This window comes from Phasianus colchicus, chromosome Z (assembly GCF_987193195.1).
Source record: "Phasianus colchicus chromosome Z, bPhaCol1.hap1.1, whole genome shotgun sequence".
Lineage (NCBI taxonomy): Eukaryota > Metazoa > Chordata > Aves > Galliformes > Phasianidae > Phasianus > Phasianus colchicus.
Window position 1 is genome coordinate 47300539 of NC_143476.1, and position 24884 is coordinate 47325422.

Here is a 24884-nt window from a genome sequence, read left to right on the forward strand (position 1 = left end):
CATCAGCCAATTCCCTTAGGATTCTGAGGTGATGTTGATCTGTTGAAGAAATAGCTGTGGATACATTTATTTTTTTTCTATTCTATGTATAGCTGAAATTTAATCTCTTGTGATCTGACCCACCATTGTTTGTTCGTTTGTTTTATTTTGAGAAAAGTAGCACTTTTTGTTAATGCATGAGCTTTCTGAGAAAAGTAGCTTTTTCTGTGATTGCATTAGCATTCTTACACTCCCATAAATACACTTTGTAGGTTCTATAAATTGATCTTGCATTTTCCAGTGACAAGTGTTTCTTTCCATGTATCATATGTGCTGTCACCTTATCCACTGCTTTGTTTCAGTAAATTCTGCCAGATCTCCACTACCAACTACATTGCTTGTTAAGAGGAGTTCAGTAACCCTTTTGTCTTGAAGATTTTTGTAGAACATTTCTCTGTTTTCTTACCTAGGCTAAACTCATTGCCTACACCTGGAGTCTGCTGTTTTTCATCTTGTTGGTTTCTGTCCTGACCATTTTTATCTTGCAGAGTCTGAGAAGTCCTTGGTCACAGCCTGGTGCCCTCTCACCTGGTCTGTACTACTGCTCAGTACACTTGAGATCTTAATATTCCCTTGACCTCGCATTAAAATTATTGCTCTGTTGTAAAGGAATAAACTGTTCTGACCTGACTAGCTCTGAACTTCCTTCTCCAGTTAATTAGTTCCTTCTCTGTTGTTTGCCTCTTGTTTAGAGATTTTTGTATTTTGTCAAACGTTTTTATGATTTTTTTGTACATTGTGCCACAAATGTTAGAAGTAATTTAGAAAGTGACATTTCCTTTATGTCATTTTTGATATATGAAACAGAATTGAGTGAGGAAGCACAACATAAGATAAAAAAAAAAAAATTGTTTTCACCTCAAGCAATCTTGTGTTATCACTGGTTGAATAATAGTGTTACAGAGGTCAAAAATGAAAGTTGGGCATTTGTAAGAAGTGGGTTTCTATGCAAATGATTTCAAACTTGGTTGAAGAATTTAACTTTTGGTGCTCAGGGCTCTGAAAAGAGGAACACAGGAGGAACATCATCTGGAACACAGGAGATACCCTATGAACATCAGGAGGCACTTCTGTGATGTGTGGTTGACCAAACACATGCAGAGGTTGTGCAGAGAAGTGGTAGGATCACAGAGTGACGGGCTGGAAAGCACCTTTTGAGATAGTTTAGTCCAACCAATTGCTAAAGCAGTTTCTCTAGAGTGGGTTACGCATGAGAGCATCCAGGCAGGTTTTCAGTATCTCCAGAGACGGAGGTATCTCCACAACCTCTCTGGGCAGCCTGTTCCAGTAGAGTCTCCCTTCTTAGAAGTTGTTGAAAACTGCCTAGATATGGTTGTGGGCAACCTGCTGTGGGTATCCCTGCTTGAGTAGGGATCGAACCTGCTGACCTCCAGTGATTCCTTCCCACCTCAACTTTATGTAACTGAGTTGAATTGGGCCACTAAGATATGCTGGGTGTTCCTGCCTTAAGATTTTTGAAAAGTACACTGTTTTGGAGACTTGACTGTGATTTTTTTTTTTCTTTTCCCTTTTCTCCCAGTTGTGATAAAATAAAAAATAAATTTTATTAGGAGATAAGTTGAGCAAGTTCACATGAATGTGAAGAGGTAGAAAAAACTAGATAGGCTAACACACCTGATCCATTTTCCACTATAGTTCTCAACAATTTGTGCACAGTAAATATAATTAAGCTTTCAGTACACATAACAAATGCAGAACAAATCACCCTTGGTGCATGTTTGCTGCTGGAAAACGACTAGCTTCCGTACTGTCATGTTCAGCAAGTTCAGATTCTGAGTTAAAATTATGAAAATGTTTAGGGTCTCCTATTCATCAAATTTGTTCAGGAAGCCTATGGAAAATGTCTAATGTAAAAGGTGACAGCTCCACAGGGACATCACATTTCATAGTTGTCATACTGAATTATGTATTCAGCTACTAGTTTCAGATGTTTGAAATTTCTTCTTTTTGCTCTTCAGTGGTGTTGTAGAGCTAGCCTGCAGGAACACCTTTTCAAAGGGGGTCAGAGTCCAATAAGCAGCAAAATACTTAGCTTTTCTTTCTTGAACCATATCTGTTTGTGCTGCTTTTAGCCTGGTCGGGCTGCTTTACATTTGTTTCTTTTAAATTTAAATTAGTCCCTGCACGGTCTTGAAATATCTGTTATGGTGTTTGAGTATAAAATGTTTATAAAGAAAGTAAAAAAGAAAGGCAGCATTCTGCCATTGTAATTAACTGAATATTTTATGATTCTTAATTATGAGTATGTGTGTGACAATTTTAGGAGCAGTGAGTGTTAGCTCAGAGCTTGAAAAATTTATACTTTCAGACTCCAAAAAGAAGTATGCTTTGTATTAATGAACAGAGATGTCAGTTGTTGCCTTACAACTAAGGCCTACAAACAGGAGGGGAGTCAAAATTCTTTGAAAGGGTAGGTAATAGCAGGACAAGGGGAAATGGTTTTAAATTGAAGGAGGGAAGGTTTGAGTTGGATGTCAGGGGGAAGTTCTTTACAGAGAGAGTGGTGAGGTGCTGGAACAGGCCGCCCGGAGAGGTTGTGGATGCCCTGTCCCTGGAGGTGTTCAAGGCCAGATTGGATGGGGCCCTGGGCAACCTGGTCTAGTATTAAATGGGGAGGTTGGCCCTACATGTAACAGGGGCGTTGAAGATTCATGATCCTTGAGGTCCCTTCCAACCCGGGCCGTGATTCTTTGATTCTGTAACTGCTTCAGCTGGTACCCTTCTGTATTTTTACAGCAGCTTCCCTGCAATGGACCTGAGGTGCTTCATTAGAGTTGATTTTTAAGACCAATATACAACTCATGAAATATAACTCACAAAATACACATTTTATTTGGCTGTTTTAAATATAAATATATCCACGTTAACTTACATTTTTAATTCCTAACATTACCAAAATCATAGAAGTTTTCCCTTTTCAGACTGTTCCTCAAACCTTCTGCAGTTCCAATTATGACTCTTGTTTATGTCAGCCGTGCATGGTATCAAAGTTCCCATTAAACTGTATTATAGCTATTCTTCACGTGTACTCAGAGTTTTCTAAGGTGCTCCTTAAGCCAGAGACTTTAGCACATAACCACTTGCAGTGATTTTTCTCACTTGCATCATCAGGGTTGCTTGACACTCTGAACTTGCGTAGTTCTGAGCTGGAAGTTGGGCAGAAGAGGTGGAGTTGTGAAGTATCTCAGATTCAGATGTAGGGAAAGTAACACCTCTCTGAATCCAGTTTTCAAATAATTTTACTTTTTAAGCTGCTTGGGTTACCCTCAAGAGCTGTACTTCACTGTAGTTGAGAGATGGCAGCATCTCTCTTTGCACAGAGCCACACTGAGCAGCAGAGTAGGGCTCACCACGTATCAGATATGGCAGGAAGCATGCATCTTCGCTATGGGACTGCCTCACTGCTGCTTTGCAACTGTCCTCTGGGGCTGTGGAATGTCACACAGTGTTCTGGGTTTGCTGTGCTGAAGAAAACCGTGGTCTCATTGGTCTCTCAGCTCAAATACTGAGAGCATTTCCAATGGGCCATGAATGTGGTAGCAGCTGAATTGAGGTGAATGCTCTGGGAGTTGGCATCAGGGCCCAGGTTGCTTTAAGCACTGAAAGCCTGGAGGATGTTTCTGACCTCAAACTGTTTTCTGGCAGCTAAGGTTTGACTCAGCTGGGAGACACAAGGCCAATTGCTTTGGGGAGCTGTGTGCATGGTAGTTAATCAGTAGATTCCAATTCTCTCCGCTTAAATGGGAAGAGAGAGAAGACAAAAAGTGCCAGGGCACATAAGACATGGTGGTCAGTAGGGAGAAATGAATTGGAAGAGAATAAAATGGAAGAACAGACTTCAAAAGGATTGACAAGTAGATGTTAACTGGGAGGTTACATTGGAATTATACAACTGTCTTTTTAAAAACACGGAAGTGACATAAGCTCTAATTATTAATCTTCACCTTGTTATGTATAATTGCATATGTCTTGCCTTTTGGGATGCTTTATCTGAAAAGCTGATGCTATCAGAAATGAAATTTCCTGAAGAAAGAACGCTTGTTCATAATTAACTGGGAACTACAATTGTATATCAGTGGAGTGTGTTATTTATAAATGGAAGTTAACTTTATCATTCATAAAGTTCCTGTAAACTTAGTGAGCTTCCAAAACAAATCAATTCAGGTAAATTTCTTGAAAATATGAGTGCCTAAATGCAACATTAATATGGGACATGTTATTAAACTGCTTGGAACAAACATGACATATTTTAAATATAGCTTGTGGGATGCCAGCAACTTAAAAACATTTTAATGCCTAGGCACCATGGTGTTGGTTACCTAGTAGATTAGTTTTAAAATGGGGCAGTGAGCCAAAATAGACATATATTCTGAATAAATCCATTAGAATATGACAGTACATGCACTTGTGTATGTGTGTGTAGCATGCTTGTAGTTATAGTTGTGCTTGTACTTAGATGGGCATTGATGAGCTTATGAAGAGAAAAGGAAATGCCAGAACACTGATGTGTGCTGATCTACATAAAGTAAGCAAGAGAGCCTGCAGTACCTCTTATTCTTCGTGGAAAAGTATCATGAGCATGTTTTCTTTTTGTAAAAGCAGAATTAAGCTTAGAAGATGAAATAACTTGTGAACTTATAATGCAAAGGAAAAGTAGTCTGTGTACTTAAGAAAATAAGAAAATTAAACCTGGATGAGAAAGAAGATTTTGGGGTGCTGATTCTTGCTTTTCAAAGCCATATTTTAAATCTCTCAAAGATATCTAAGCTCATTATGCCATGTGGATATTACATTTCCTGTAAATTAAAAAGTAAAGTAAAACATTATGCAACCAATGCTAGGCTGCTATCAATAGTGAGTCTGAGAAACATCATGACTTTTTTTTATTGAAGGTAGCAAAGCTTAAATGTTATGGCAAATATTAATTCTCACTAGATTTTAAAATGGGTTATGTTAATTAAAATCTGGCTTATTTTATACACTTTATTCATTCGATGTTCATTTCAAACAACTTTTCATATCTAAAGAGCTTAATTAAAATAGGAGTTTTTGAAGTGTGTTATGCTTATATGAAATAACTGCTTTGCATCATTTGCCATAATATTTTACAGATAGAAATGTGAGAACATCTTTATTATCTCCTGATCACAACAAAATGGTATGCTGTTGGTATGAGGTTTCATTTCATCAAAATGACATTCTGTAATTTTTTTTTGTCCTACTCTCTGAATTTACACCATTGTAAATACTTACTTCTATTTAGTCGATTTGAAATGAAGGCCATAGCTTGATCTGAACTATCTTACCTTAGGAAGATGGGGGAAAAGTGTTCACATTATTCCTCAGTTAAAATGTAAGAAAAATGATAAATTGAATGAGAGGATTTGGTTTGGTTTTGGTGTCCTTGTAGTTTTTTTAATATAAGAAGACAGACAAAAGCTGCTCTTCCAAACATATTCTGAAATACAATTCAGAAACCTTTGTTTACTGTACAGTAGCTTGTTGCTCAATAAAATGTGCATAAATGATCAATATTTACAAAGAATCACCTTTGAAAATTGGTAGAACTTTCAACTGCCAGTTCTGGAAACTCGGTTAGAGTTTTGAATCAAGCTGAGTACTTTTCTCACACTGGCACGGTTAAGTTTTCTGCAAGTAATTCCTTTGCTTCAGCTCATTGGAATTTAGTAAATAATTTGATCATGCCCGAGAAGGAATAGAATTCAACTTAGGCTCTTAAGCTATTTTGGCTCTGCAGGCATTGCAAGGGCAGATACTGTTTTTATAACCTAACTCAGCAGGCGCATTTATGTTTCAGTATGTAAGACTAGAAATGCTGCAGGATGCACTAAATGTGGTACAATTCTGTGCTGTAGTTGCTCCCTAGCCATACCTAAGTTTTATGTTGTGCTTACGCACATTTGCTTAAGAGGCTACAAGTAAACATGCCCTGTAACTATACAGTCTCAGAATACAGGATAGTAGTCTGAAGATGAAGCCTGGGAAACAGAATTGGGAAAGGCATAAAGGTTTCGATTCTTCAATTTTTTCTTTTAAGATACCAAAGAAGAAATGTTGAGAGCTTTGATAATAATGCATGTCTCTTCAGTTTTTGACTTTTTTCATTATTGCAAGTGGAATAACCATTTGGGTGTTTATCCCAAGTACTTAAAAATTATTTGGATTTTCCATGTGATATGTTTAAATTAGCATTCTAAAGCATAAGACATGGTTGTTTAAAATTGTCTAAAATTATGTCATAGAGCTAGGGTCACTTCTGAAGCCATAATCTTTGGTTTTGCATAAAAGCATCTTGCACATACACCGAATACATATTGTTTTTATAAAGATAAGCATTTTAAACTTCTGAAAAGCTACATATACTTGCTTTTTTTAGGGATTTTAACATGTCTTTTACAAATGATTTAGAACCAAGTAATGTGAGGGAATTGCCAGAATCTGTAAGTTGGATGATTCCTTAATACTGTTTTATCATCTTATAGTTCATGCAGCCTTTGGGATCCTTTACAAAAGTAATTTGTCAATCAGTTCTTTGCATTAAGAATTACCAGCATCACTTGGGTGAAATTCCTATCTGGATGCCTGTCCAATGACAAAGTTTACAGGTGTTTATAGCAGACCAGAACAGACATAAAAATAACTCAAAAAGAGCCAAGAGGGAAGGGAAGGCTTCTGAGAAGTAAAATGTAGGCTGGTTTTGTCAGTCACTTGGAAGGGTGGTATCTCTCTGGCTTTCTATGTGTGACAGGCAACAGAGTGATACAAAGTGAATGAAAGAGAGAGCAGTGAAGTTGTGAAAAAGACTACCCCATTCTTCTTATTTTTCAAGTGTTCCTATTGCACTGTTTCCAGAGATCAGAAGTGGAAGGATGAAGAAGGATGAGAAACCCTCTGTAGGCTAACTGTAAAGTAGTGGCCTGTCTCTTGCTCATTTCACAGTGTATTATTCAAACGCTGCATATTAAATGTGCAACAGTTCATGCTGCTATGTTTCTTCTTGTGCAAAACTAATTTACTGCTGTTCTTAATCTGAAATCTTGAAGCAATCTAGAACTATGTAGACTGAATAGGCTGTTGAGGGCAGCAGCTGTAGAAGGCTACTCTTACGCCTATATCTGTAGATCTTTGTATCTTCCCATAGTCTCAGGGAAGCACAGTGGAATGGGAGGATACTCTTGTGCAGATAATAAAATGGAGATGAGACATATAAACCATATAGAAAATCTGGGAAGAAAATGAATTTATTGCAAATCCCATGCCTAGGATTCACCACACCTGGAGACCTGTGTGTTGGTAAAGGATATCTGAATACAGCTATAAAAGAGTGTTGTGGTGGTATTTTAGCTTAATTTTCTTCTGTAACTGTGGAGCGATAGATATTTTCCTATCAACAGTTAATGTTTGATTTTTTTATCGCATCTCTAGACCATGGGAAGATGAAGTTGTGTGCTTGTCTTTTTAGGTATCATGTGGTTCAATTTTTTTCCTGTAAATGAAAAATATATACCATAAATAGTCTACATTTATCTTTATGTACCCAGTTTGGAAATTCTCAGCCTCTGGCTCTTTAGAAAACCTGTTTCTGTTTTGTATGTTTGTAGCTTTTTCTTTTCTCCATTCTCTAACATTTTTGTTATTGTTGTCAAACTGTCTGATTGTAAATCTGTAGCCAGTAGCTGATGCTGGCAGTGTCTTTCATTTTGATAGAAGCTGACTACATTTGTGGAACTTCAGTTGACCTGAAATTGCCAATAATGGCAAGTCATAGAATGATTACATTTGGGAAGACCATTACGATCATTTAGACCCATCACCACATGCCTACTAAAACATGTCCCTCAGTGCCAAATCCAAATATTTCCTGACCACTTTCATGTGCAGTCTATTTCAATATCTCACCACTCCTTCTGAGAAGAAAAGTTTCCTAATATACAACCCATACATCCCCGGTAGTGCAGCTTAAAGACACTGCCTCTCATCCCCCTCAGGTGGAGGGATTACAGATCTCTGTGGTGCCTTTTGTTGTAATGCTTAGTTTCCCTTTCTTTGCTGACTATTAAAGAACCATGTTTTCCTACTCCATCTTCTCTAAGAAGCCCCTGAATATAAGCTTGGTTTTTCATGACCAGTGAATTTAGTACACTAAGAAAGCCACAGTATTTCCTGGATTTCTACAATGCACACAACAAACTTCAGAATTACCAGATATAGATGGAACAACTCGTGTCACAAAGTATGTAAATGGAAGACACACAATAAAATAAATTCTTCTCTCACAGTAATAAATATATTAGTGCAGGTGATCTGCAAAGGAACTGCTTTGCCAAATAAATGGAATAGGAATTGCAAGATTTTCTTATAAAATTCTAGAGGAATTACTTCTCCTAGAAAAGGAATTACACAAATAAATAAATAAATAAATAAATCATTTTATTACTGTTGTAAGAAGTGCGAATACTTCAGTACTTCCCTGGAAAACCATATGACTGTTCAGGTCTTATGTTGCATACATATGAAATTGAAACTACTTCTATTTTAGAATTGTCGAGTTTTGGAGATTATGTTCACAAAGCTCATGAATTTTCTGTGTTTGTAGGTGTTTATTCTTAAGAGTATACTTATTATATATTATGGCTTTGCTTTTGATTTGTGACTGCAGCAATGGTATCATAGAATCATAGAATGGCCTGGGTTGAAAGGGACCATAATGATCATCTAGTTTAGATCCCCCTGCCATTCGCAGGGTTGCCAGCCACTAGACCAGGCTGCCCAGAGCCACATCCAGCCTGGCCTTAATGCCTCCAGGGATGGGGCATCCGCAGCTTCCTCGGGCAACCTGTTCCAGTATGTCACCATCCTCTGGGTGAAAAACTTCCTCCTAATATCTAACCTAAGCCTCCCGTCTTAGTTTAAAACCATTCCCCTTGTTCTTTCACCGTCAACTCTCATGAAGAGCCGTTCCCCTTCCTGTTTATATGCTCGATTCAAATATTGGAAGGCCACAATGAGGTCTCCTGAGAGCCTTCTCTTCTCCAAGCTAAACAAGCCCAGTTCTCTCAAGCTTTCCTCGTAGGAGAGGTGCTCCAACCCTCTGATCATCTTAGTGGCCCTCCTCTGGACTTGTTCCAAGAGCTCATCATCTCTCTTTTGCTGGGGCCCCCAGGTCTGGACACAGTTCTCCATTTGGGTCCTCACATGAGCCAGGTAGAGGGGGGACAGTCATCTCCCTCTTCCTGCTGGCTACCATTTTCTTAATGCAGCCTAGAACACAGTTGGTCTTCCGGGCTGCAAGCACACACTGCTGGCTCATGTGCAGCTTCTCATCTACCACAACCCTCGAGTCCTTCTTTGCAGGGCTGCTCTCAAGGAAATCTCTGTCTGTAAAAATGCCTGGGATTACCCTGGCCCAAGTGCAGCACCTTGCTCTTGGCCTTGTTAAACCTCATTAGGTTCTTACGGTCCCACTTCTCCAGCCTGTCCACATCCCTCTGGATGGCTTTCTTTCCCTCCAGTGTGTCATCTGCACAGTTCAGCTTGGTGTCATCTGCAAACTTGCGGAGGGTGCCCTCGATTCCATCGTCTATGTCATTGGTAAAGATGTTGAAGAGCACTGGTCCCAAGACTGAGCCTTGAGGCACATCTCTTGTGACTAATCTCCACTCAGACATAGAATCACTGATCACAGCCCTTTGGCTGCGACTAGCCAACCAACCATTTCTTAATTCATCAAACAGTCCATCTTTCAAATCAATTTAGAGAGGAGGATGTGATGAGGAACTGTGTCAACAGGCTTCGCAGAAGTCCAGGTAGATGACATCCATCACCCTTCCCCTGTTCACCTATGCCATCAATCCATCCTAGAAAGCCACCAGATTTGTCAGGCAAGATCTGCCCTTGGGAAGTCATGCCGTCTGTCTTGGATCATCTCTTCCTCTCGTATATGCTTTAACATGATAACCAGGAGTGTCTGCTATGTGATCTTCCCAGGCACAGAGGTGTGGCCTGTAGTTCCGAGTCATCCTTTTTCCCTTTCTTAAAAATGGGAGTAATGTTTTCCTGGAATTTTGCTCTCCTGAAGTTTAGGGTCCTGACTCTGCTTTTTGCCAGGCCTGCATTCCTCAAGATCACAGATTCCTCCAAGGCATGATCACTACAGCCCAGGCTGCCTCCAATCTCCCTTAATCCACTGCCTTAATAATTTTTGTGGCTCTGCGCTGGACTCTTTCAAGCAGTTCCTTGTCCTTCTTGAACTGAGGGACCCAGAACTGGACACAATACTCCAGATGCTGTCTCACCAGGGCAGAGTAGAGGGGAAGGAGAACCTTTCTTGACCTACTATCACACCCTTTCTAACACACCCCAGGATGCCACTGGCTTTCTTGGTTACAAAGTCACAGTGCTGGCTCATGGTCATACTGCTGTCCACCAGTTCCCCCAGGTCTCTTTTGCCTACAGTTCCCAGCCTATACTGGTACCTGAAGTTGTTCTTGCCCAGATGCGAGCACCTGCCCTTGTTGTATTTCATTAAATTTCTCCCCTCTTAACTCTCCAGCCTATCTAGGTCTTGCTGGATGGCAGCACAACCTTTTGGCATGTCACCCATTCCTCCCAGTTTTGTGTAGTCAGCAAACTTGCTAACTGTGCTCTTTGTTCATTCATCCAAGTCATTGATGAATGTATTGAATAGCACCAGTTCCAGTACCAATCCCTGAGGGACTCCAGTAGACACAAGCCTCCAACTAGTCTCCATCCTACGGACCACAGCTCTATGGCTTCTTCCATCCAGCCAGTTCACAATCTCTCTCTCTACCCCGTCATCCAGACCACACTTCCTCCGTTTAGCTGTGAGGATGCTGTGAGAAATGGTGTCAAATGCTTTACTAAAATCAAGATAGACCACATCCACTGCTCTACCATCATCTATCCACCTGGATATTTCTTCATAAAAGGCTATCGAGTTGATCAAACATGATTTCCTATTGGTGAAGCCATGCTGACTGCCTCTAATGTCCCTCTTATCTGTGATATGCCTAGAAACAGCACCAAGGATAAGTTGTTCCATCACCTTTCCAGGGAGGTTAGGCCTACTGGTCTATAGTTACCAGGGTCCTCCTTCTTGCTCTTTTTGAAGACTGGCATGACATTTGCTTTCCTCCAGTCCTCAGGCACCTTTCTCATTCCCCATGACTTACCAAAGATGATGGAAAGCAGCCTAGCAATTACTTCCATCAGCTCCCTCAGCATCCATAAATGCTATTACTAAAAAAATGTCAGTGCTGTAACATCAGAAAATCCAACTTCTCCTCATAATGGAATTACCAGGAGTCATGTGCAGAAGGACTCTGAGAATGTCACGTGTCCCATATTGTTGTCAGTAGTCAAAGATAGATTACAATGTGCAGTACACGAGTGCTGCTTGGTAGCACAAACTGCGGTGTGTTAAGAGCTGTTCTTCAGAAATGCAGGTGTTCTAACTGTTCTAGTTAGTGTTAGACATAGACTAGTGTTTTGGTTTTGCATTGTGAGTATGACTGAGAATCCAATACCTGGTAGTAGCTGTTATGTTGATTTTAGTTTGTCTTAGCTCTCCTGCTTTCCTGTAGTGGAGTTTGAGACACATACATAATTCTGAGTTGGAGAATCAAACAGAGAGGAATATACATAGGCGTATTGAAGGCTTATATGTAATTTATGTAACGCATCATAGGGGACATAACAAGACTGCTTGAATTATCCAGCTAACTCTAGGATTAGATCTTGGGGGATTTGCAAGCATGAAATCTAACTTCTTGATGAAAGAATTTCAATATGCAGAATATTTAAGGACACACAAAGTTGTGTTTGTTGATGAGGCTGATACTCACTTGGCTGAGCAAGAGGGGCTTTGTGTTGCAAGTCCTCTTCCTCTGGAGAATTGTAGCTCTCATCAGGCCACATCACCTTTTAAATATTTTCTGTATTCTTTTTGGAAAAGGTAGCATGTAAAATGAAAGAGTATAACATGGTACACATCTCAGTATGCTATTATCTATGCTGTGTTATCTAGGATTTGTTTTTTTAAGAGCCTATTAAATATACCCAGAAAGCTTGTATTGATGTATCTTTATAGCATTTGTTTAATCTACCTCTCTTTTTTAACATTCTGATTTTGTTCTCTGTGAAGAATACCATATCTCTGTTTCAGCAAAATCATTTCCAGCCTATGTTACTGTTATGTATTCCTTCTCTTAATCACCATCTGAACTTAGAGACTTGAAGAATAAACTAGGTGGGAAGAGACCTCTGGATGCTGCTGAGTGCAAGCCTCCATCAAAGCAGTCAACCAGACCAGCTTCCTCAGGGCCATGATCACTTGCGTTCTGGAGATCTCTAAAAGTGGACATTCATATTTCTAAGTTAGTCAGGATTTGGTATGCTGCAGCTTGAGATGTTGAATGTATCATTGTGTAGCTCCAAACCTGTCTTCTCTTACCATCTTCTAGGTAGTAGAAGATCAATAAAGCTACAGGCAGGTTTCACTTTGGAAGGCTGAACAAATGCACTCTTTTAGTCTCTCTTTGTATGCCATGGCATGCGTATGCAGCAGTTCTGGATGCATTCCAAAAGCTGCAGTGTTAAAATTTGTTTCCAGCTGTGGATTGCTAATAAGCACTCATTCCAAGCAATAGCCAATGTAGGGCAAGTTATAATGCTTGGCAACTGCATGCAAAGCAGGTATTTTAAATGCTAAGATCTGATTTTTATTGAGATAATCGCAAGCTTGTATCACAGATTTGTTCCTTACATTATGCCCTGCTGTTCATCTAGTTGATGAATGACCTGCTATTCTGCAATCAAACAACGCAGTCTGAAGATTTTATAGAAAAATTATTCCTGTATTAGAAATAGAATATTAGATGATTGTAGTTTAATTACATTAAAGAGGCATTGAAGTTGGTGGTAAAACATGACCGCCAAATTCTGGGGAATATATATCATCTTAAAATTGTGCTGGCAGGTATTCTGAAAAGGAAAGTGATTACTAGCTATGAAATGGATACAGATTTACTATATGACTGAAAGTTGGTTTAAGTTTCTGGAATGGAAAAAGTTCCTTTTAATGTGTAAGCTAAACATTTATTTAATGACCTGTTGTCTACTGTAGTCATTTGACCTAATCTGGCAACTTTTCCTGTTTGTTTAGAAAATGTAGACTACAATTGCTGGCATTGTCATCAGATGACAAACACCATCATAATATAAGGGAATACTGTATAGACAGATCAGAAAGCAGGCACCTCAAAAGATTAAAGCTGATGATATACTGAATTTGCTTTAAAACAAGCAAACAAAAACAAACAAAAAGACAAAAGTGCTGTTTGACATAACAAAATGCAATCCAGCTTGAGGTATTTGTTTACAGAATAGATTGATTTATAAAGTTGTACATAAAATCAAACTGGAAGATTTGACCTACTCTATTGTTTTAATTTGCCCCATACTTCTGTCTTATTCAAAATATGAACTGCTGTTTCATTCACTTATTCAAAATGCTGTTAGATTTTCTCATTTTTTGTCTCTTGAGGCAGTTAGATGCCAAGTAATGTTGCCTAGATCCAGTGTGCTCTTGATAGGAGTTTTTTAGGTTCTAACTATAATGACTTAAGATATTTCAAAACCTCTCTCTTTTCAACCCTTTGTCTCAGTTTCATAGCTGTCCTTTAGCTAGAGGAGTCAGACAGCACTCTGGCTTTTTGGAATACTGCAGGAAAGCTGACTGTGCTGGAGGCCTACTACTTATCTTTACGATAAATAATTGGCATGAAAATTTGTCCTGATTTCCTCTTCTTCTATTCTATCAAAAATGTAGTTTGTAAGATATGGAAGCAATCTGCTAGAAAATGCCAATGAAAGTGACTGAGAAAAATCTGCTGGTAATGGGAACAGGTTTGGTGCTTATAGTTAATGAAGACAACAGTGCTGGTCTGAACATCCTTATACTGGCCTTAGATTCTGATTATTAATGCTTTAGAATAAATCTGTCACTGAAATACAGTGATTTGGAGGAAGTAGCTAGCATTTTATTTATTTTTTTATCCTAGTTATCCTTCTTTGTATTTCTCCTGTATAATAGAGAAATTGTTTTAAAGCATTTGAACACTGAATCTTTAATTCTTCACCCTTTCATCTTTAGAGGGTGAAGAGTGTCCTGCAATTCCGTACTGCCAGAGACAATTTATAGCTGATTAAAAAAAAAAGTTAAATGTTAAAACCTTTAATATACACTGTTGCCTGACTGGAATTTTAATGTTACCATGGATAGCGTGTCTTTAATTTTAATTCCGTCTAAGTATACTAGTAACAGATTGTATGAATATTGGAATTAGCTGTGTATGTTGTGGGTTTAAAAAACTGAAAAAAGAAGGAAAGTACTATGGAAATCAGGAAGATATTTGGAGGTGTGTATATACTGGCATACATATAATAAAATAATGTACTGGCAGTATAATGACTACATGTCTAACTGTGAGTTTCACAGTACTATTTTCCTGTGTAATGATGCCACTGCTAGAACTGAGAGTGTATCAGCATTTCTGCTTTGAATGCTTTCTTTCTGCATGGTTTTGTGTGTGTGTGTGCAGGTTTTTGTTTTGTTTTGTTTGTTTTGGTTTGGTTTTTTGTTTTCTTTATTTTTTTTAAAAACACTGATCTGTAGGTTCCTCAAAATGGAAAAAAATATGGAGAAATGCATCCTAAAGAATAGTGCAGTAAATAAATAAATGCAAAGGACACCCTACATCTGCAATCCTTTTTATGTAGAGCTTGATGAAAAATACTTTTAAGATCTTTATAGCTGATTTTGATGGGGCAATATTGGAAACTCAGACACATCACTCAGACCACAGCTTGTCTTGAGAAGCACAGCCACCATGCTGCTCTTAGGCATGGCCCTGTTAGTTTTGTCAGGTTGTACTGTATTGTTTGCACTGGTGGATGCAGCTGTCCTGCACACACTGGACTTCACTTGGGAGCAGAACAGCATGTATGAGGGAGAACAGAAAACCACCTCTTCACAGTGATCCAGTATACTCACTATTCTGAGTACCTAGTTCCTCTTGTGAATGAGCATGTGTAGAATCTGCTGGGTGACGCTGCACAGGGACTCCATTGCTTTTGCTGTTGGCACTCTCTTAAAAGCAAATGTATAGTGCAAGAAAGGTCAAAGTAGGAACAGAAAATGAAGTATGGTGTCTCTTTAGTTTCTCTTCTAACAGTCCAAATTCCCCATCTTTAAATAATTGACTAGCTTGGCTGTGATTAAATACTTTTCTTTTCTTAGTTTAATATCTCAGTTTTTGTCTTTGGCTAGTACTGCTTTTAGCAGAGTTCTGGGATACAAAGCTAGCAAACAGCTGTTTCAAAATATTTATATCACTGAAAACTTTAGTAAATCACTTTGTCTTTAGCGTGAATATTTGAAATGCATATCTAGTTGGAGTGGAAGAATCCAGAAAGCAAAGAAGCAGATTAAAAGAGCTTGCTTTTTGCATTGATTTAGCTAAAACTTACACTTTTGTGAGTGGTAGCAGAAGTTCTCAAAAAAAAAAAAAAAAAAGTATTGCCATTTGAGAGCTATTTGTGACAGAAGGCCAAGCCCTGACTGCCTGCCTTGATCTGATAATTTCTGTTTCAAAAACAGTTTAGCAAATTGCATACTTGCCTGTCTTGATAGTCCCTCCATTCAGTATTGGATTTATGTACAGACTAACTCCTAGTCAAGAAAAACGATGCTCTTGTCAGGTAGAGAACTAGCAGTGCTTTGTTTGTGTTTGTCATACTAGCATGAGAATGGCAGTAGTGGAGGCTGTACTGGGAATTATTTTAGTTCAGTTCACTTTATTTTGTTAGAGTTTGAGATTTTGATTATTTTAGTATGGAAAGATGCGTTATTTCTAAATCTGCTAATGTGGCACAGATTTAAATGTGGTTAAAATTATTATGATTCAATATGTTCAAATTACCCTTCTGTTGCTTAAAAGTCAAGCTTGCAAAAAATTATAATGGAGGCTAACTTGCTTCTTAGTGTACTAGAGGATGCCATTACAATCACTGAAATGTGATAATAATGTTACTGAACAGTCTGAAAAATGACCCTCATGTTATGAAGACAAGCTTGAAATCTGTGCACATTACTAGTGTTTATGTTTTCAGTCATCTTCCTGCTTCGGAAAGAGGAAAATTTTGGAGGTAATAAATATAAGTAGTCATTTTTTGACCACAAAACCTTATCCCGCAGAGGAGCCCTTTAGGGCCTCCAGCTGGATTGTTCACTTCTCTGTTGATCAGGGTAAGTTTCCCAGAAGGGAGTCAGCAAGTAAATTTATTGAGTCTTCAGCAACTCCTCAAAGTGGAATTAAATGCTCTTTACTTATCTTCCTGCCAAGAGAGATATGCCTATTTTTGACAGTAATCATTTAAGAAAAGAGAAAAAAAAAAAGTATCTATTTTTTGGCCTTAGCCAGGTTTACGGGCCTGCAAGCTACCAGTGAGTGCTGCTGACTTGAAAGCCACCCCAGCAGGTGAATGTGACTTAAGCATGATGTGCTGCTGGAACATCCACTTTAATGTGTACTGTATGAATACCTTGATTTCCACAACCTCCATTCCTATCAAGGAATTAATTTTTCAAAAATAGTCTAAAATTAGAGGAGAGACTGATAAAACACTTGAGGATGAAACTCAGAAAGCTGAGATTTTTAGTTTGCATAAAATGAGGCACCAAAGGTCGTTTTTGCTGTTGTTTTTTTTTTTTCTTTTGCCCGATTATACATCAAGGCTGTTTTGAAGTTAAAATCAATAGATGTTTCTCAGTGTATTCAGAAAAGAAGTCTGTGAGGTGCAGGCTTTGTACTACAATGTCACTTCTTAACAGAGAATCCAGAATAACAGATTTTCATGAAGAGCAATAGAGATAGTCTAGTACAGTAAGCAGAAATGATTATGAATTTGAACCAGAGTTGCTCTTCTGCTGATAATTAGAATGAAACAAAGAACTGTGTCAGAAAAATGAAGGTGCATCACTTGCCATTTTGTGTACAAATCACTTTGTGTTGATTTAGATCTGGCTGGAGGCTTGTTGCACAAAATTATATATAAGTCGCTCCAGAAGTAATGCTTGCTGTTTATTTCCATGGAAACTATGACAGATATAAAGAACTACTTAATAGTGCTAATACTAATAAATTGTCAGCTACAAAACACTATTTTTCAACATAGTCACCACCATTAGCTATGCATTTTTGCCAGTGATGACCAAGAGCCTGTATGTTGCTCTTTTAATAGTCTGCACCAGCAGAAGTGACACACTCTCACCACTGTTGAAATACACCAGCCACCCCTCACTGTGCTCACATCCACTCTTTGATCTCCATCAATGTTCAACAAGCATCAGTGAATGTCAGTGGGTGCCATTTTTTCTACATGGAGGAAGTCAGTGTCACACATTTACTTCATCTGTACTTCCACGTCTGATGCCATTTTGTCAGACTGCCCCTTTGCTGTAGTCTGTCACATGGTAACAAAATGTAACAGAATACTGGCAGGGAGATTCAATCTCTACTGCCATCAACATCTGCCTCTGATATCATGGAGTACCATAATAAAATAGGAGAAGCAAACTTTTGGAGCATCCCTTGTACAGTGTAGGTCAGGTCAGCATGCTGTTTCCTTTCAAATTAACCTACTCTGCAGTACATTTTTTAAAGCACAGCTAAATATTAAGTTGCAGAAAAAAATGCCTTGTTATACAATATATGATGTAGTATCTAGTTGTATAATGTATATTTATATAAATTGTTTAATATAGCATTTTAAATACATGCAGTGTGTATTTATTGCATAAAAAATTATATGCAATTTGTATTTATTTCATATAAAATAAGCCAAAACCATATATATGGAAATTGAGTTGTGAAAAGTCTCACTGTTGCAGTGTTCAATATTAGTAGTGATAAAGTAAGTTCTATCCTTGCATTATGTTATGTTGCTAATACATAAAATAATGAGAAATAATGGTAAAATACTCTCCTCCATAAGGGAAAAAAAAGAAAAAAAGAAAAAACAACTGTGTTAGTTTTTAGGGAAAAATGATCACATCAAAGTTTTATTATGCGACTTAAATACTAAATTTCATTTTCAGCGTTCAATGCAAAGCTGCAGTCTGTCTCTGCCACAGTCTTATTTCTAGTATAGGTGTTCTCTATTTTGTCCTCTAATACTTTTTGTTTTGCTGAGGGAAGCAGGTTTGCTGTTGCTTAGTTTCTTACAGCTTATTTAACATTACTGAAATACTAAGACATAAAAAGTCAGTCCAACACATACATCTGGGTAAAATCCATTGCTGTATGGGGATAAAAAAGTGTGACCTTGTCTTCTTGCATGTAAAATGGAGATAAAATGAAATGTGAGGTGACAAGAGAGAAGAACCACATGTCATAATTTCAATAAAGAGGCACTGTTTCAGAAGCTTTCTGCATATTTGTAGTATAGCAGTAACTTAGCATCTCCTTCTAATTTCTTCAGTTCCTGCTGTGTATCACTTTATGTTTAGAACTCATATTCCAAATCTGTACCCACAGTACCAGCTCTATCTGCGAGGGCCTGAGATGGAGGCTTATGCAGCTCACATCAGCTGGGCTTTTGTGTGCATTGATTGGACTCTCTTTGAATGATATTCTGCTTGACTTCACTTGTGACTTGCTTTTAGCAACTTTCAGGAATATAATTATCAACCTGCTATGGGTTTTGTGAGTGGTGTTATTTGTTATTTTTTTTTAATGTGCTTTTTTCTTTGTATATTTGATTGGTGCTGGGTGTTCCTTTTTTTTTTTTTTTTTTTTTTGAGAAGACATGTCATGAAGGTAGAGATGTATGCATAACTGTGCAGATAATAATAATTTCCAGAACTTTCCTGTGTGTTTGTGTGTATGAAACCACAAAAAATATCCAAACTAAGTAGTGCAGGGTCTCAAATAGGTCAGAAAAGATCTGAATGCCACTTAGGCCCTATATACACCACATATATATACACATACAGATACAGGCTAAAAGGTTGTCTGGAAATGTTGCACAGTTATTGCCATCACTGTGAAATTACTTTACCTAGGGAAGTGTATCCCAACTTCTGGACAGAATTTGGAGATGGTCAGAAAAGATAACTTTTCAGCAAAGGAGAATTAAAAGGAAATTGTGCGTGCTCATCAATGGCAATCATTTGTTGGTTTATTTTGTTTGTTGTTTTTATTTTGTTATGTTTTTTAAATCACAGTTTTCAGCTTCAATCATTAAGATTTTTTCAACTATTAAAAAGATGCTTCAATAAGGTGTTACCTAACTTCTGAAGTTTTTAAAAAGGTTATGAAAAGCTTTTAGAAATGTGCAGGGTTAATATTTCAATGTGATGCAACAATTCATAGCTTTCTGAATTCTGATCTTCTACAGCAAGAGAGGTGCTGCTTTTTGTGGGTGCAAGATACTACTCACAGCTTTAGAAGAAATATCAATTCTTTACTTCTTTACTTTGGTAGCTGAAATGTGATCTCATTACAGTGCGTGTAGCATATGTGTTCAAAATAAAACCACTGAGATGGACCCACAAACAGCTCCCGTTCCCCTCAAACATTTAACACACAAACCTGCATCTTTTCTACTTATTTTTAAGTATGATTTAATTATTCTTATGATGCAAAGATTACCAGGTGTGTACTTCGCAATGCAGACTCTGCAGATTTATTTCAGGGGAACAAACTGAGTAAAGCCATTAAATGATGATGAACATTCATACTCCACTTCCAGGATTCCTCTACAAGTCTTCTTTTCTCATTTCACCTCCCTTGTGCTCCTTGCCATGCCATAACACATTAGTAGAGGAGGAAATAAATGACTTCAGATAAGGCAGGAATCAAATACGGAAATTCAGTTATAAAATTTTTTCAGCTTTTGATACAATATCTTTCATTAATTTGACCAAAACTAAACAAAAAGATGGCAGATACTTAGTAAGTTAATCATACTAGGATTTCCCAAGGAAATATCCATCCACAGAAGTACAGAAACAAGAAAGAGGATGTTACTGCAGCTAGATTGCCAGAATTAGGGCACTTGCATGTGCAGTCATTTATATATATATATTCATTCTGAGGTTAATTATGTATGGTATATGCGATGTTAGAGACATGGATGACTAGAATGGCTTTATCTGCTCAGACGTGAATGGCACTGAGAAACAATCACAGAACAGGCACAAATGGTTCATGGAGGGAAGGGAGCTATTCATGCTATTAGCTTCTCAAGTGAAAGATGTATGTGCTGTCTCTTAGCTGCTTTCAAATTACATGTACTAGATTTATTGAAGAGTCAATCTGTGTGTCTGAGCAATGGTACTGCATGTATATTTGCAGATGCAAGGCCTCAAAAAATGCAATAATAAAATAACACAATATAGACCTGACAAAGGTAGTCTTTGTAGTATTCCCTGTGAAAGTTTTGTAACCTTGCTATGCATGCTGCCCTACTCCTGTCTCCTGTGTTATATCCTTGGAAAAAAAAATGACTTCTTACAGTCCTATGTCCCTTCCCCTGCGCTCATCAGTTCATTTCAGTTCTGACTGGGGCTGTGTCAACTACAGAAATAGCATACAGTAACAGGAGAGCAGTGTGGAGCAAAGCAGTATTGAGGAACTGAGGCATACATTTTGGGTTCTGCTCCAAACTGGCTTGCCTGTTTCTCTAGCCTTGACGTCCATTGGCTGTTGGAGTACATCAGCTAGCCTTCCAGTTCAGGTCCTTTAAAAAAACGTCTGAGATTTCTCAGAAATACAAATTGAAGCGTGTAAATACGAACTAGCACAGTTCCTATTAAAGTATGCTCATAATGCAAGCTAGAACACTAATGTAAAGACAAACTGAAGCAAAACAAAACAAAACAAAACAAAAAAAACCACCAAACACCATTTTGGTTTCTTTTAGAATCATGGAATAGCTTGGATTGGAAGGGACCTTAAACATCATTGGATTCCATTCTTCTTGCATTTAAATATTGTTCCATTGCTTCAGGATCACATCAGTGGGCACATGCTACAGGGCAACTGCCTGATGGCTTTTGTTAAGAAACTTGCCTTAGATAAGAATCAAGGCTTGATAGCAGTTTGCTTTAAATAGTAGTTACTAGTTCACTAGCTGATGAATACTGAAGAATTATTTTCAGCCATTCACGAGATCCAGTACTCCTTAATGCTGTTTCTGGCACGCTAGTACTATTTGCAACATGAAAAAAAAAAAAGAAAATATAAGTTAAATTGACCAAAAAAAAAGAGCTTGTTTGTTTTCCACCTCTCCTTCCTTTCCCCCCAAAATAATCTGCAAGCTTTTGAGATTTGTCTGTGTTTGGCCTGCATCAAATCCCAGTGTTTCCAAACTCAACTAAAACCAAGAAATCATGGATGTATTGTTTAGGTGTGCAAATGACTCACACTCTGGCTTTCTGTTTATTTGTTTTAAATATGGGGGTGGGCACCTGCTTGATACTTGAAATAATTTTAAGTGTTCTAATTGAGTGGCTTGTTTCACCTACGAGACTCTCCCTGTCAGAGTACAGTGTACCACAATATGGTGTAAGTCCAGCAATGCATCTTTAGCATCATTTGTCCATTACACCTGGTGGGAATGCTCCTAATTCCAGTCATGCTAGATTGGTAGCTCTCATCCAGTGTAACTAGAAACCTGCTATCAGGTCTTTCCTCCAAGTTAGTCACTGCTTTACTAGCTCATGTCAAGCTTAACTTAAGAAGTAGTTCGCTGTTTCTATCAATGACTTTGTTTTCCAAACTGAAATACTGACTCATTGGTGGGACGTGTTGATAGATCCTATTGTTACTGCTTATGGCCTATAAATACTAATAACTTCTGTAGCTGAGACATCTCCATTTCCATAAACACTTTCTCCTTGAAAGCCCTCAAACTACACAAAATTATAGCTATAATTATTTTATTTTGTTGGTTTTGTCAATGCACTGGGAGTAGAGTATTCATCATCAGTTTTGGCATAGATCAGATTTTTTGCTGTTTCTCTTGGAGTGTGTTAAGCGTTTCTTTTACCTGCAACCCCCTTTAGGCCACTAATACTATAAAGTGAGATACAGTGAAATCTCCTAAAACTTGTTTTAATAAGGATTAAAAGTGTTTTGTGCTTGCTGTCTTAACCCTGTGGTGTATTCTCATAGCTGTGGATCTGATTCATTAAAATCTAGTCTGTAGAAGCACTCCAAAAGTAGTTGGCATGTACATTTCTGGCTTGAGTCATAGTGGTCTTATGATCATAGTACAGATTAGGAGTGGACGTCCCTCTAAAATGGGACCAAGTGGAGCTTTAGGGCAGTGGGAAGCTCTTAATTGTGCTCAAGTAATTTGTTAGCTATTATACTGTATTTTAACATACCTCAAATTGAAATATACATGTTGTGCTTTGTGGCTATTATTTTTTTAAAATACACCATATAGGCACGTGGCAGCTGCATACTGTATGCTTTGCTCTGCTTAAGGTCTCTGATTGTGGCCTAAGAAATGAGGACAAGGTATTCTGTTTTGTTCCTTTAGATGCCATATTTGGCTGGAGGCAGACAGCCCACATAGCTTTAACTAGAGGAAGTCCTTACTGCTTCTGATTTTTAATTTGCATATTTGTAAATTAATAAAAGTTGAAGCAGTATCTCTGAGAAGAGGGAGGCAGAGTTAAGGAGTTCTTTCCATAAACCTCACAGAACAGAAATTGGCGTACCTCTAGGGTACAGTCTGGCTCACTGCCTCACTACCCTCTGCAACCCTTTAGCTCACATTCCACATGAGGAGTGTAAGTTACCTCAGTGTATAAGGTTCAGTAGGGATATTATAGTGGGTGATACCAATCAAGACATTACTCTGGAGTCTATTATAGAATCAGTGACACAAGTTCCCATGACATGCTGCTCAGAAGTTCTATAGGTTAGCTGCTTTGTATGCCCTGATAATGCTCTTTGATCCTTAATTCTCATTTTGAATAACTAAACATCAAATTTGATCCATCACATCATGATTAAATGATGGACAAATGGATAGAAGTTACTGTATGAAACATTGCAAATATTGCTTATCAAACACTTTGTTAACCTAATTGCTTAGGAATGGTATCAGTGCTAGTCTGATGATCTTCTAAAGATACCTTAAGTGAAAAGAATGGACCGTATTACCAATGTTTAGATTCACCTGGGAATTCAGACTCTGCTTTTTGATTTTATGAAAATGTCTTATGGTGTATGGAGTACCCCATGTATAGTTTATGTTTATGACACATCCTGGTTCTGCCTTTTAAACGAATCTCAGCTAGATGGTTTCTTTATCTTCCTTCCAGAAAAGACGACGACGCATAGACCGAAGCATGATCGGGGAGCCAACAAACTTTGTTCACACAGCTCACGTTGGATCAGGAGACCTATTCAGTGGAATGAATTCGGTAAGCATCTGTGTATGAAGATATTTCATTTTATACAGGGCACAGGAACATTGTAAGAGGCTAAAGCAATGCAGAATGATTCTCTGAATTGTGACAGAGAGACTCTCTGTAAAACCGAAGAGTAACTAGTAGTGTGTGAATTCCAAGTCTTAGTTATTTGCATTCTAGATTATGAGAACCTGTAGTTACTGACAATATGTAGCAGACATTATATATACTGTGCAGGCTATGTATAGAATATCACTGAAAAACTCATTCTGATGGCATGTGCAAAGTAATATAGAGGAATATTTTGAGAAGTATTAGTTATTTAGAAAAAAAATCTTCTAAACATATCTTGTAATTCAAGTTAGATTTCTTAGCTTAAATGCTTTAAAGTATTTTAACTTATAATTGTATTAAATTTGTAATTTATATGAAATTGCAGTTCACCGTATTTTATGGTGCACAGAAATATTTTTGTGTGTACTTGTTGAGACTGTCTATATTTTGTAACTCTATTTGCAATGTGAATTATTTCCAGAGCAAGCAGTTATGTCACAAGCAGGGTTTTATGGCTTCCTGTAGATTCTTGAAGGACTAAATACTTTTTCTCCGTGAAAGTGAAAAACAGGCTAATATTGATAATGAAAATGAGCTTACGAGGGTATATTTCTTCTTTACAACTATATTTTATGTGAAACATCAATCTATTTTTTAAAGTCAATAATTACAAAAAGGGGTGATATTTAGATAATGAATAAAAGTATTTCTCAACCTAAGTAATTATTTTAAAAGGAAAAAACTTCTTTTGAGATGGTGGATTTTAGGAAAGAGGAAGAATGACTTCTGTCAGAGGTATCAATGTGGAGAGCAGAATTGAATGAAAAAAGTCAGTTTAAATGTAGGAAAGTGAGGTCAATTGCAGTTTCAACTAGTTTGCAGCTTACTGTGATTAGAAAAAAAGAAACTTCTTTAATTTCATAGCTGTTAGGGAAAGGCAAATCTATAATATCTGACATGACTAACAATATGCTAGGTTTTCCTTGAAACTAGATAAAGGAACAGAAATTATTTGTACTAAATCATCAGTAAGGTAAATGGACAAATACAGCTTCAACTTGATAAAATTCAATTAAAGCTGAGGGTCTATTTAATAAATAATAAATACATTCTGAATTTAAATAATGAAGTCAGTGATTCATTTTTCTTGAATTTCTTTTAGAAGCATGGCTGTTTGCTCTTTAAATGTTTTCTCTCTCCTGTGTGCGAACCTTCTTCATTCTCACATCTGAACTAT

General features: G+C 37.6%; 1 protein-coding gene across 5 annotated transcripts in view; it reads left to right on the forward strand.

The window, feature by feature from the left end:
* CDC42SE2 (CDC42 small effector 2) overlaps positions 1-24884 on the forward strand; it is a 100281-nt gene that overhangs the window by 65759 nt on the left and 9638 nt on the right. For all 5 annotated transcript variants that reach the window (XM_090131945.1, XM_090131946.1, XM_090131944.1 and 2 more), the window contains one exon: positions 23504-23605. In XM_090131945.1, the coding sequence (XP_089988071.1) occupies positions 23504-23605 (102 nt within the window). The remainder of the gene's footprint in view (positions 1-23503; positions 23606-24884) is intronic.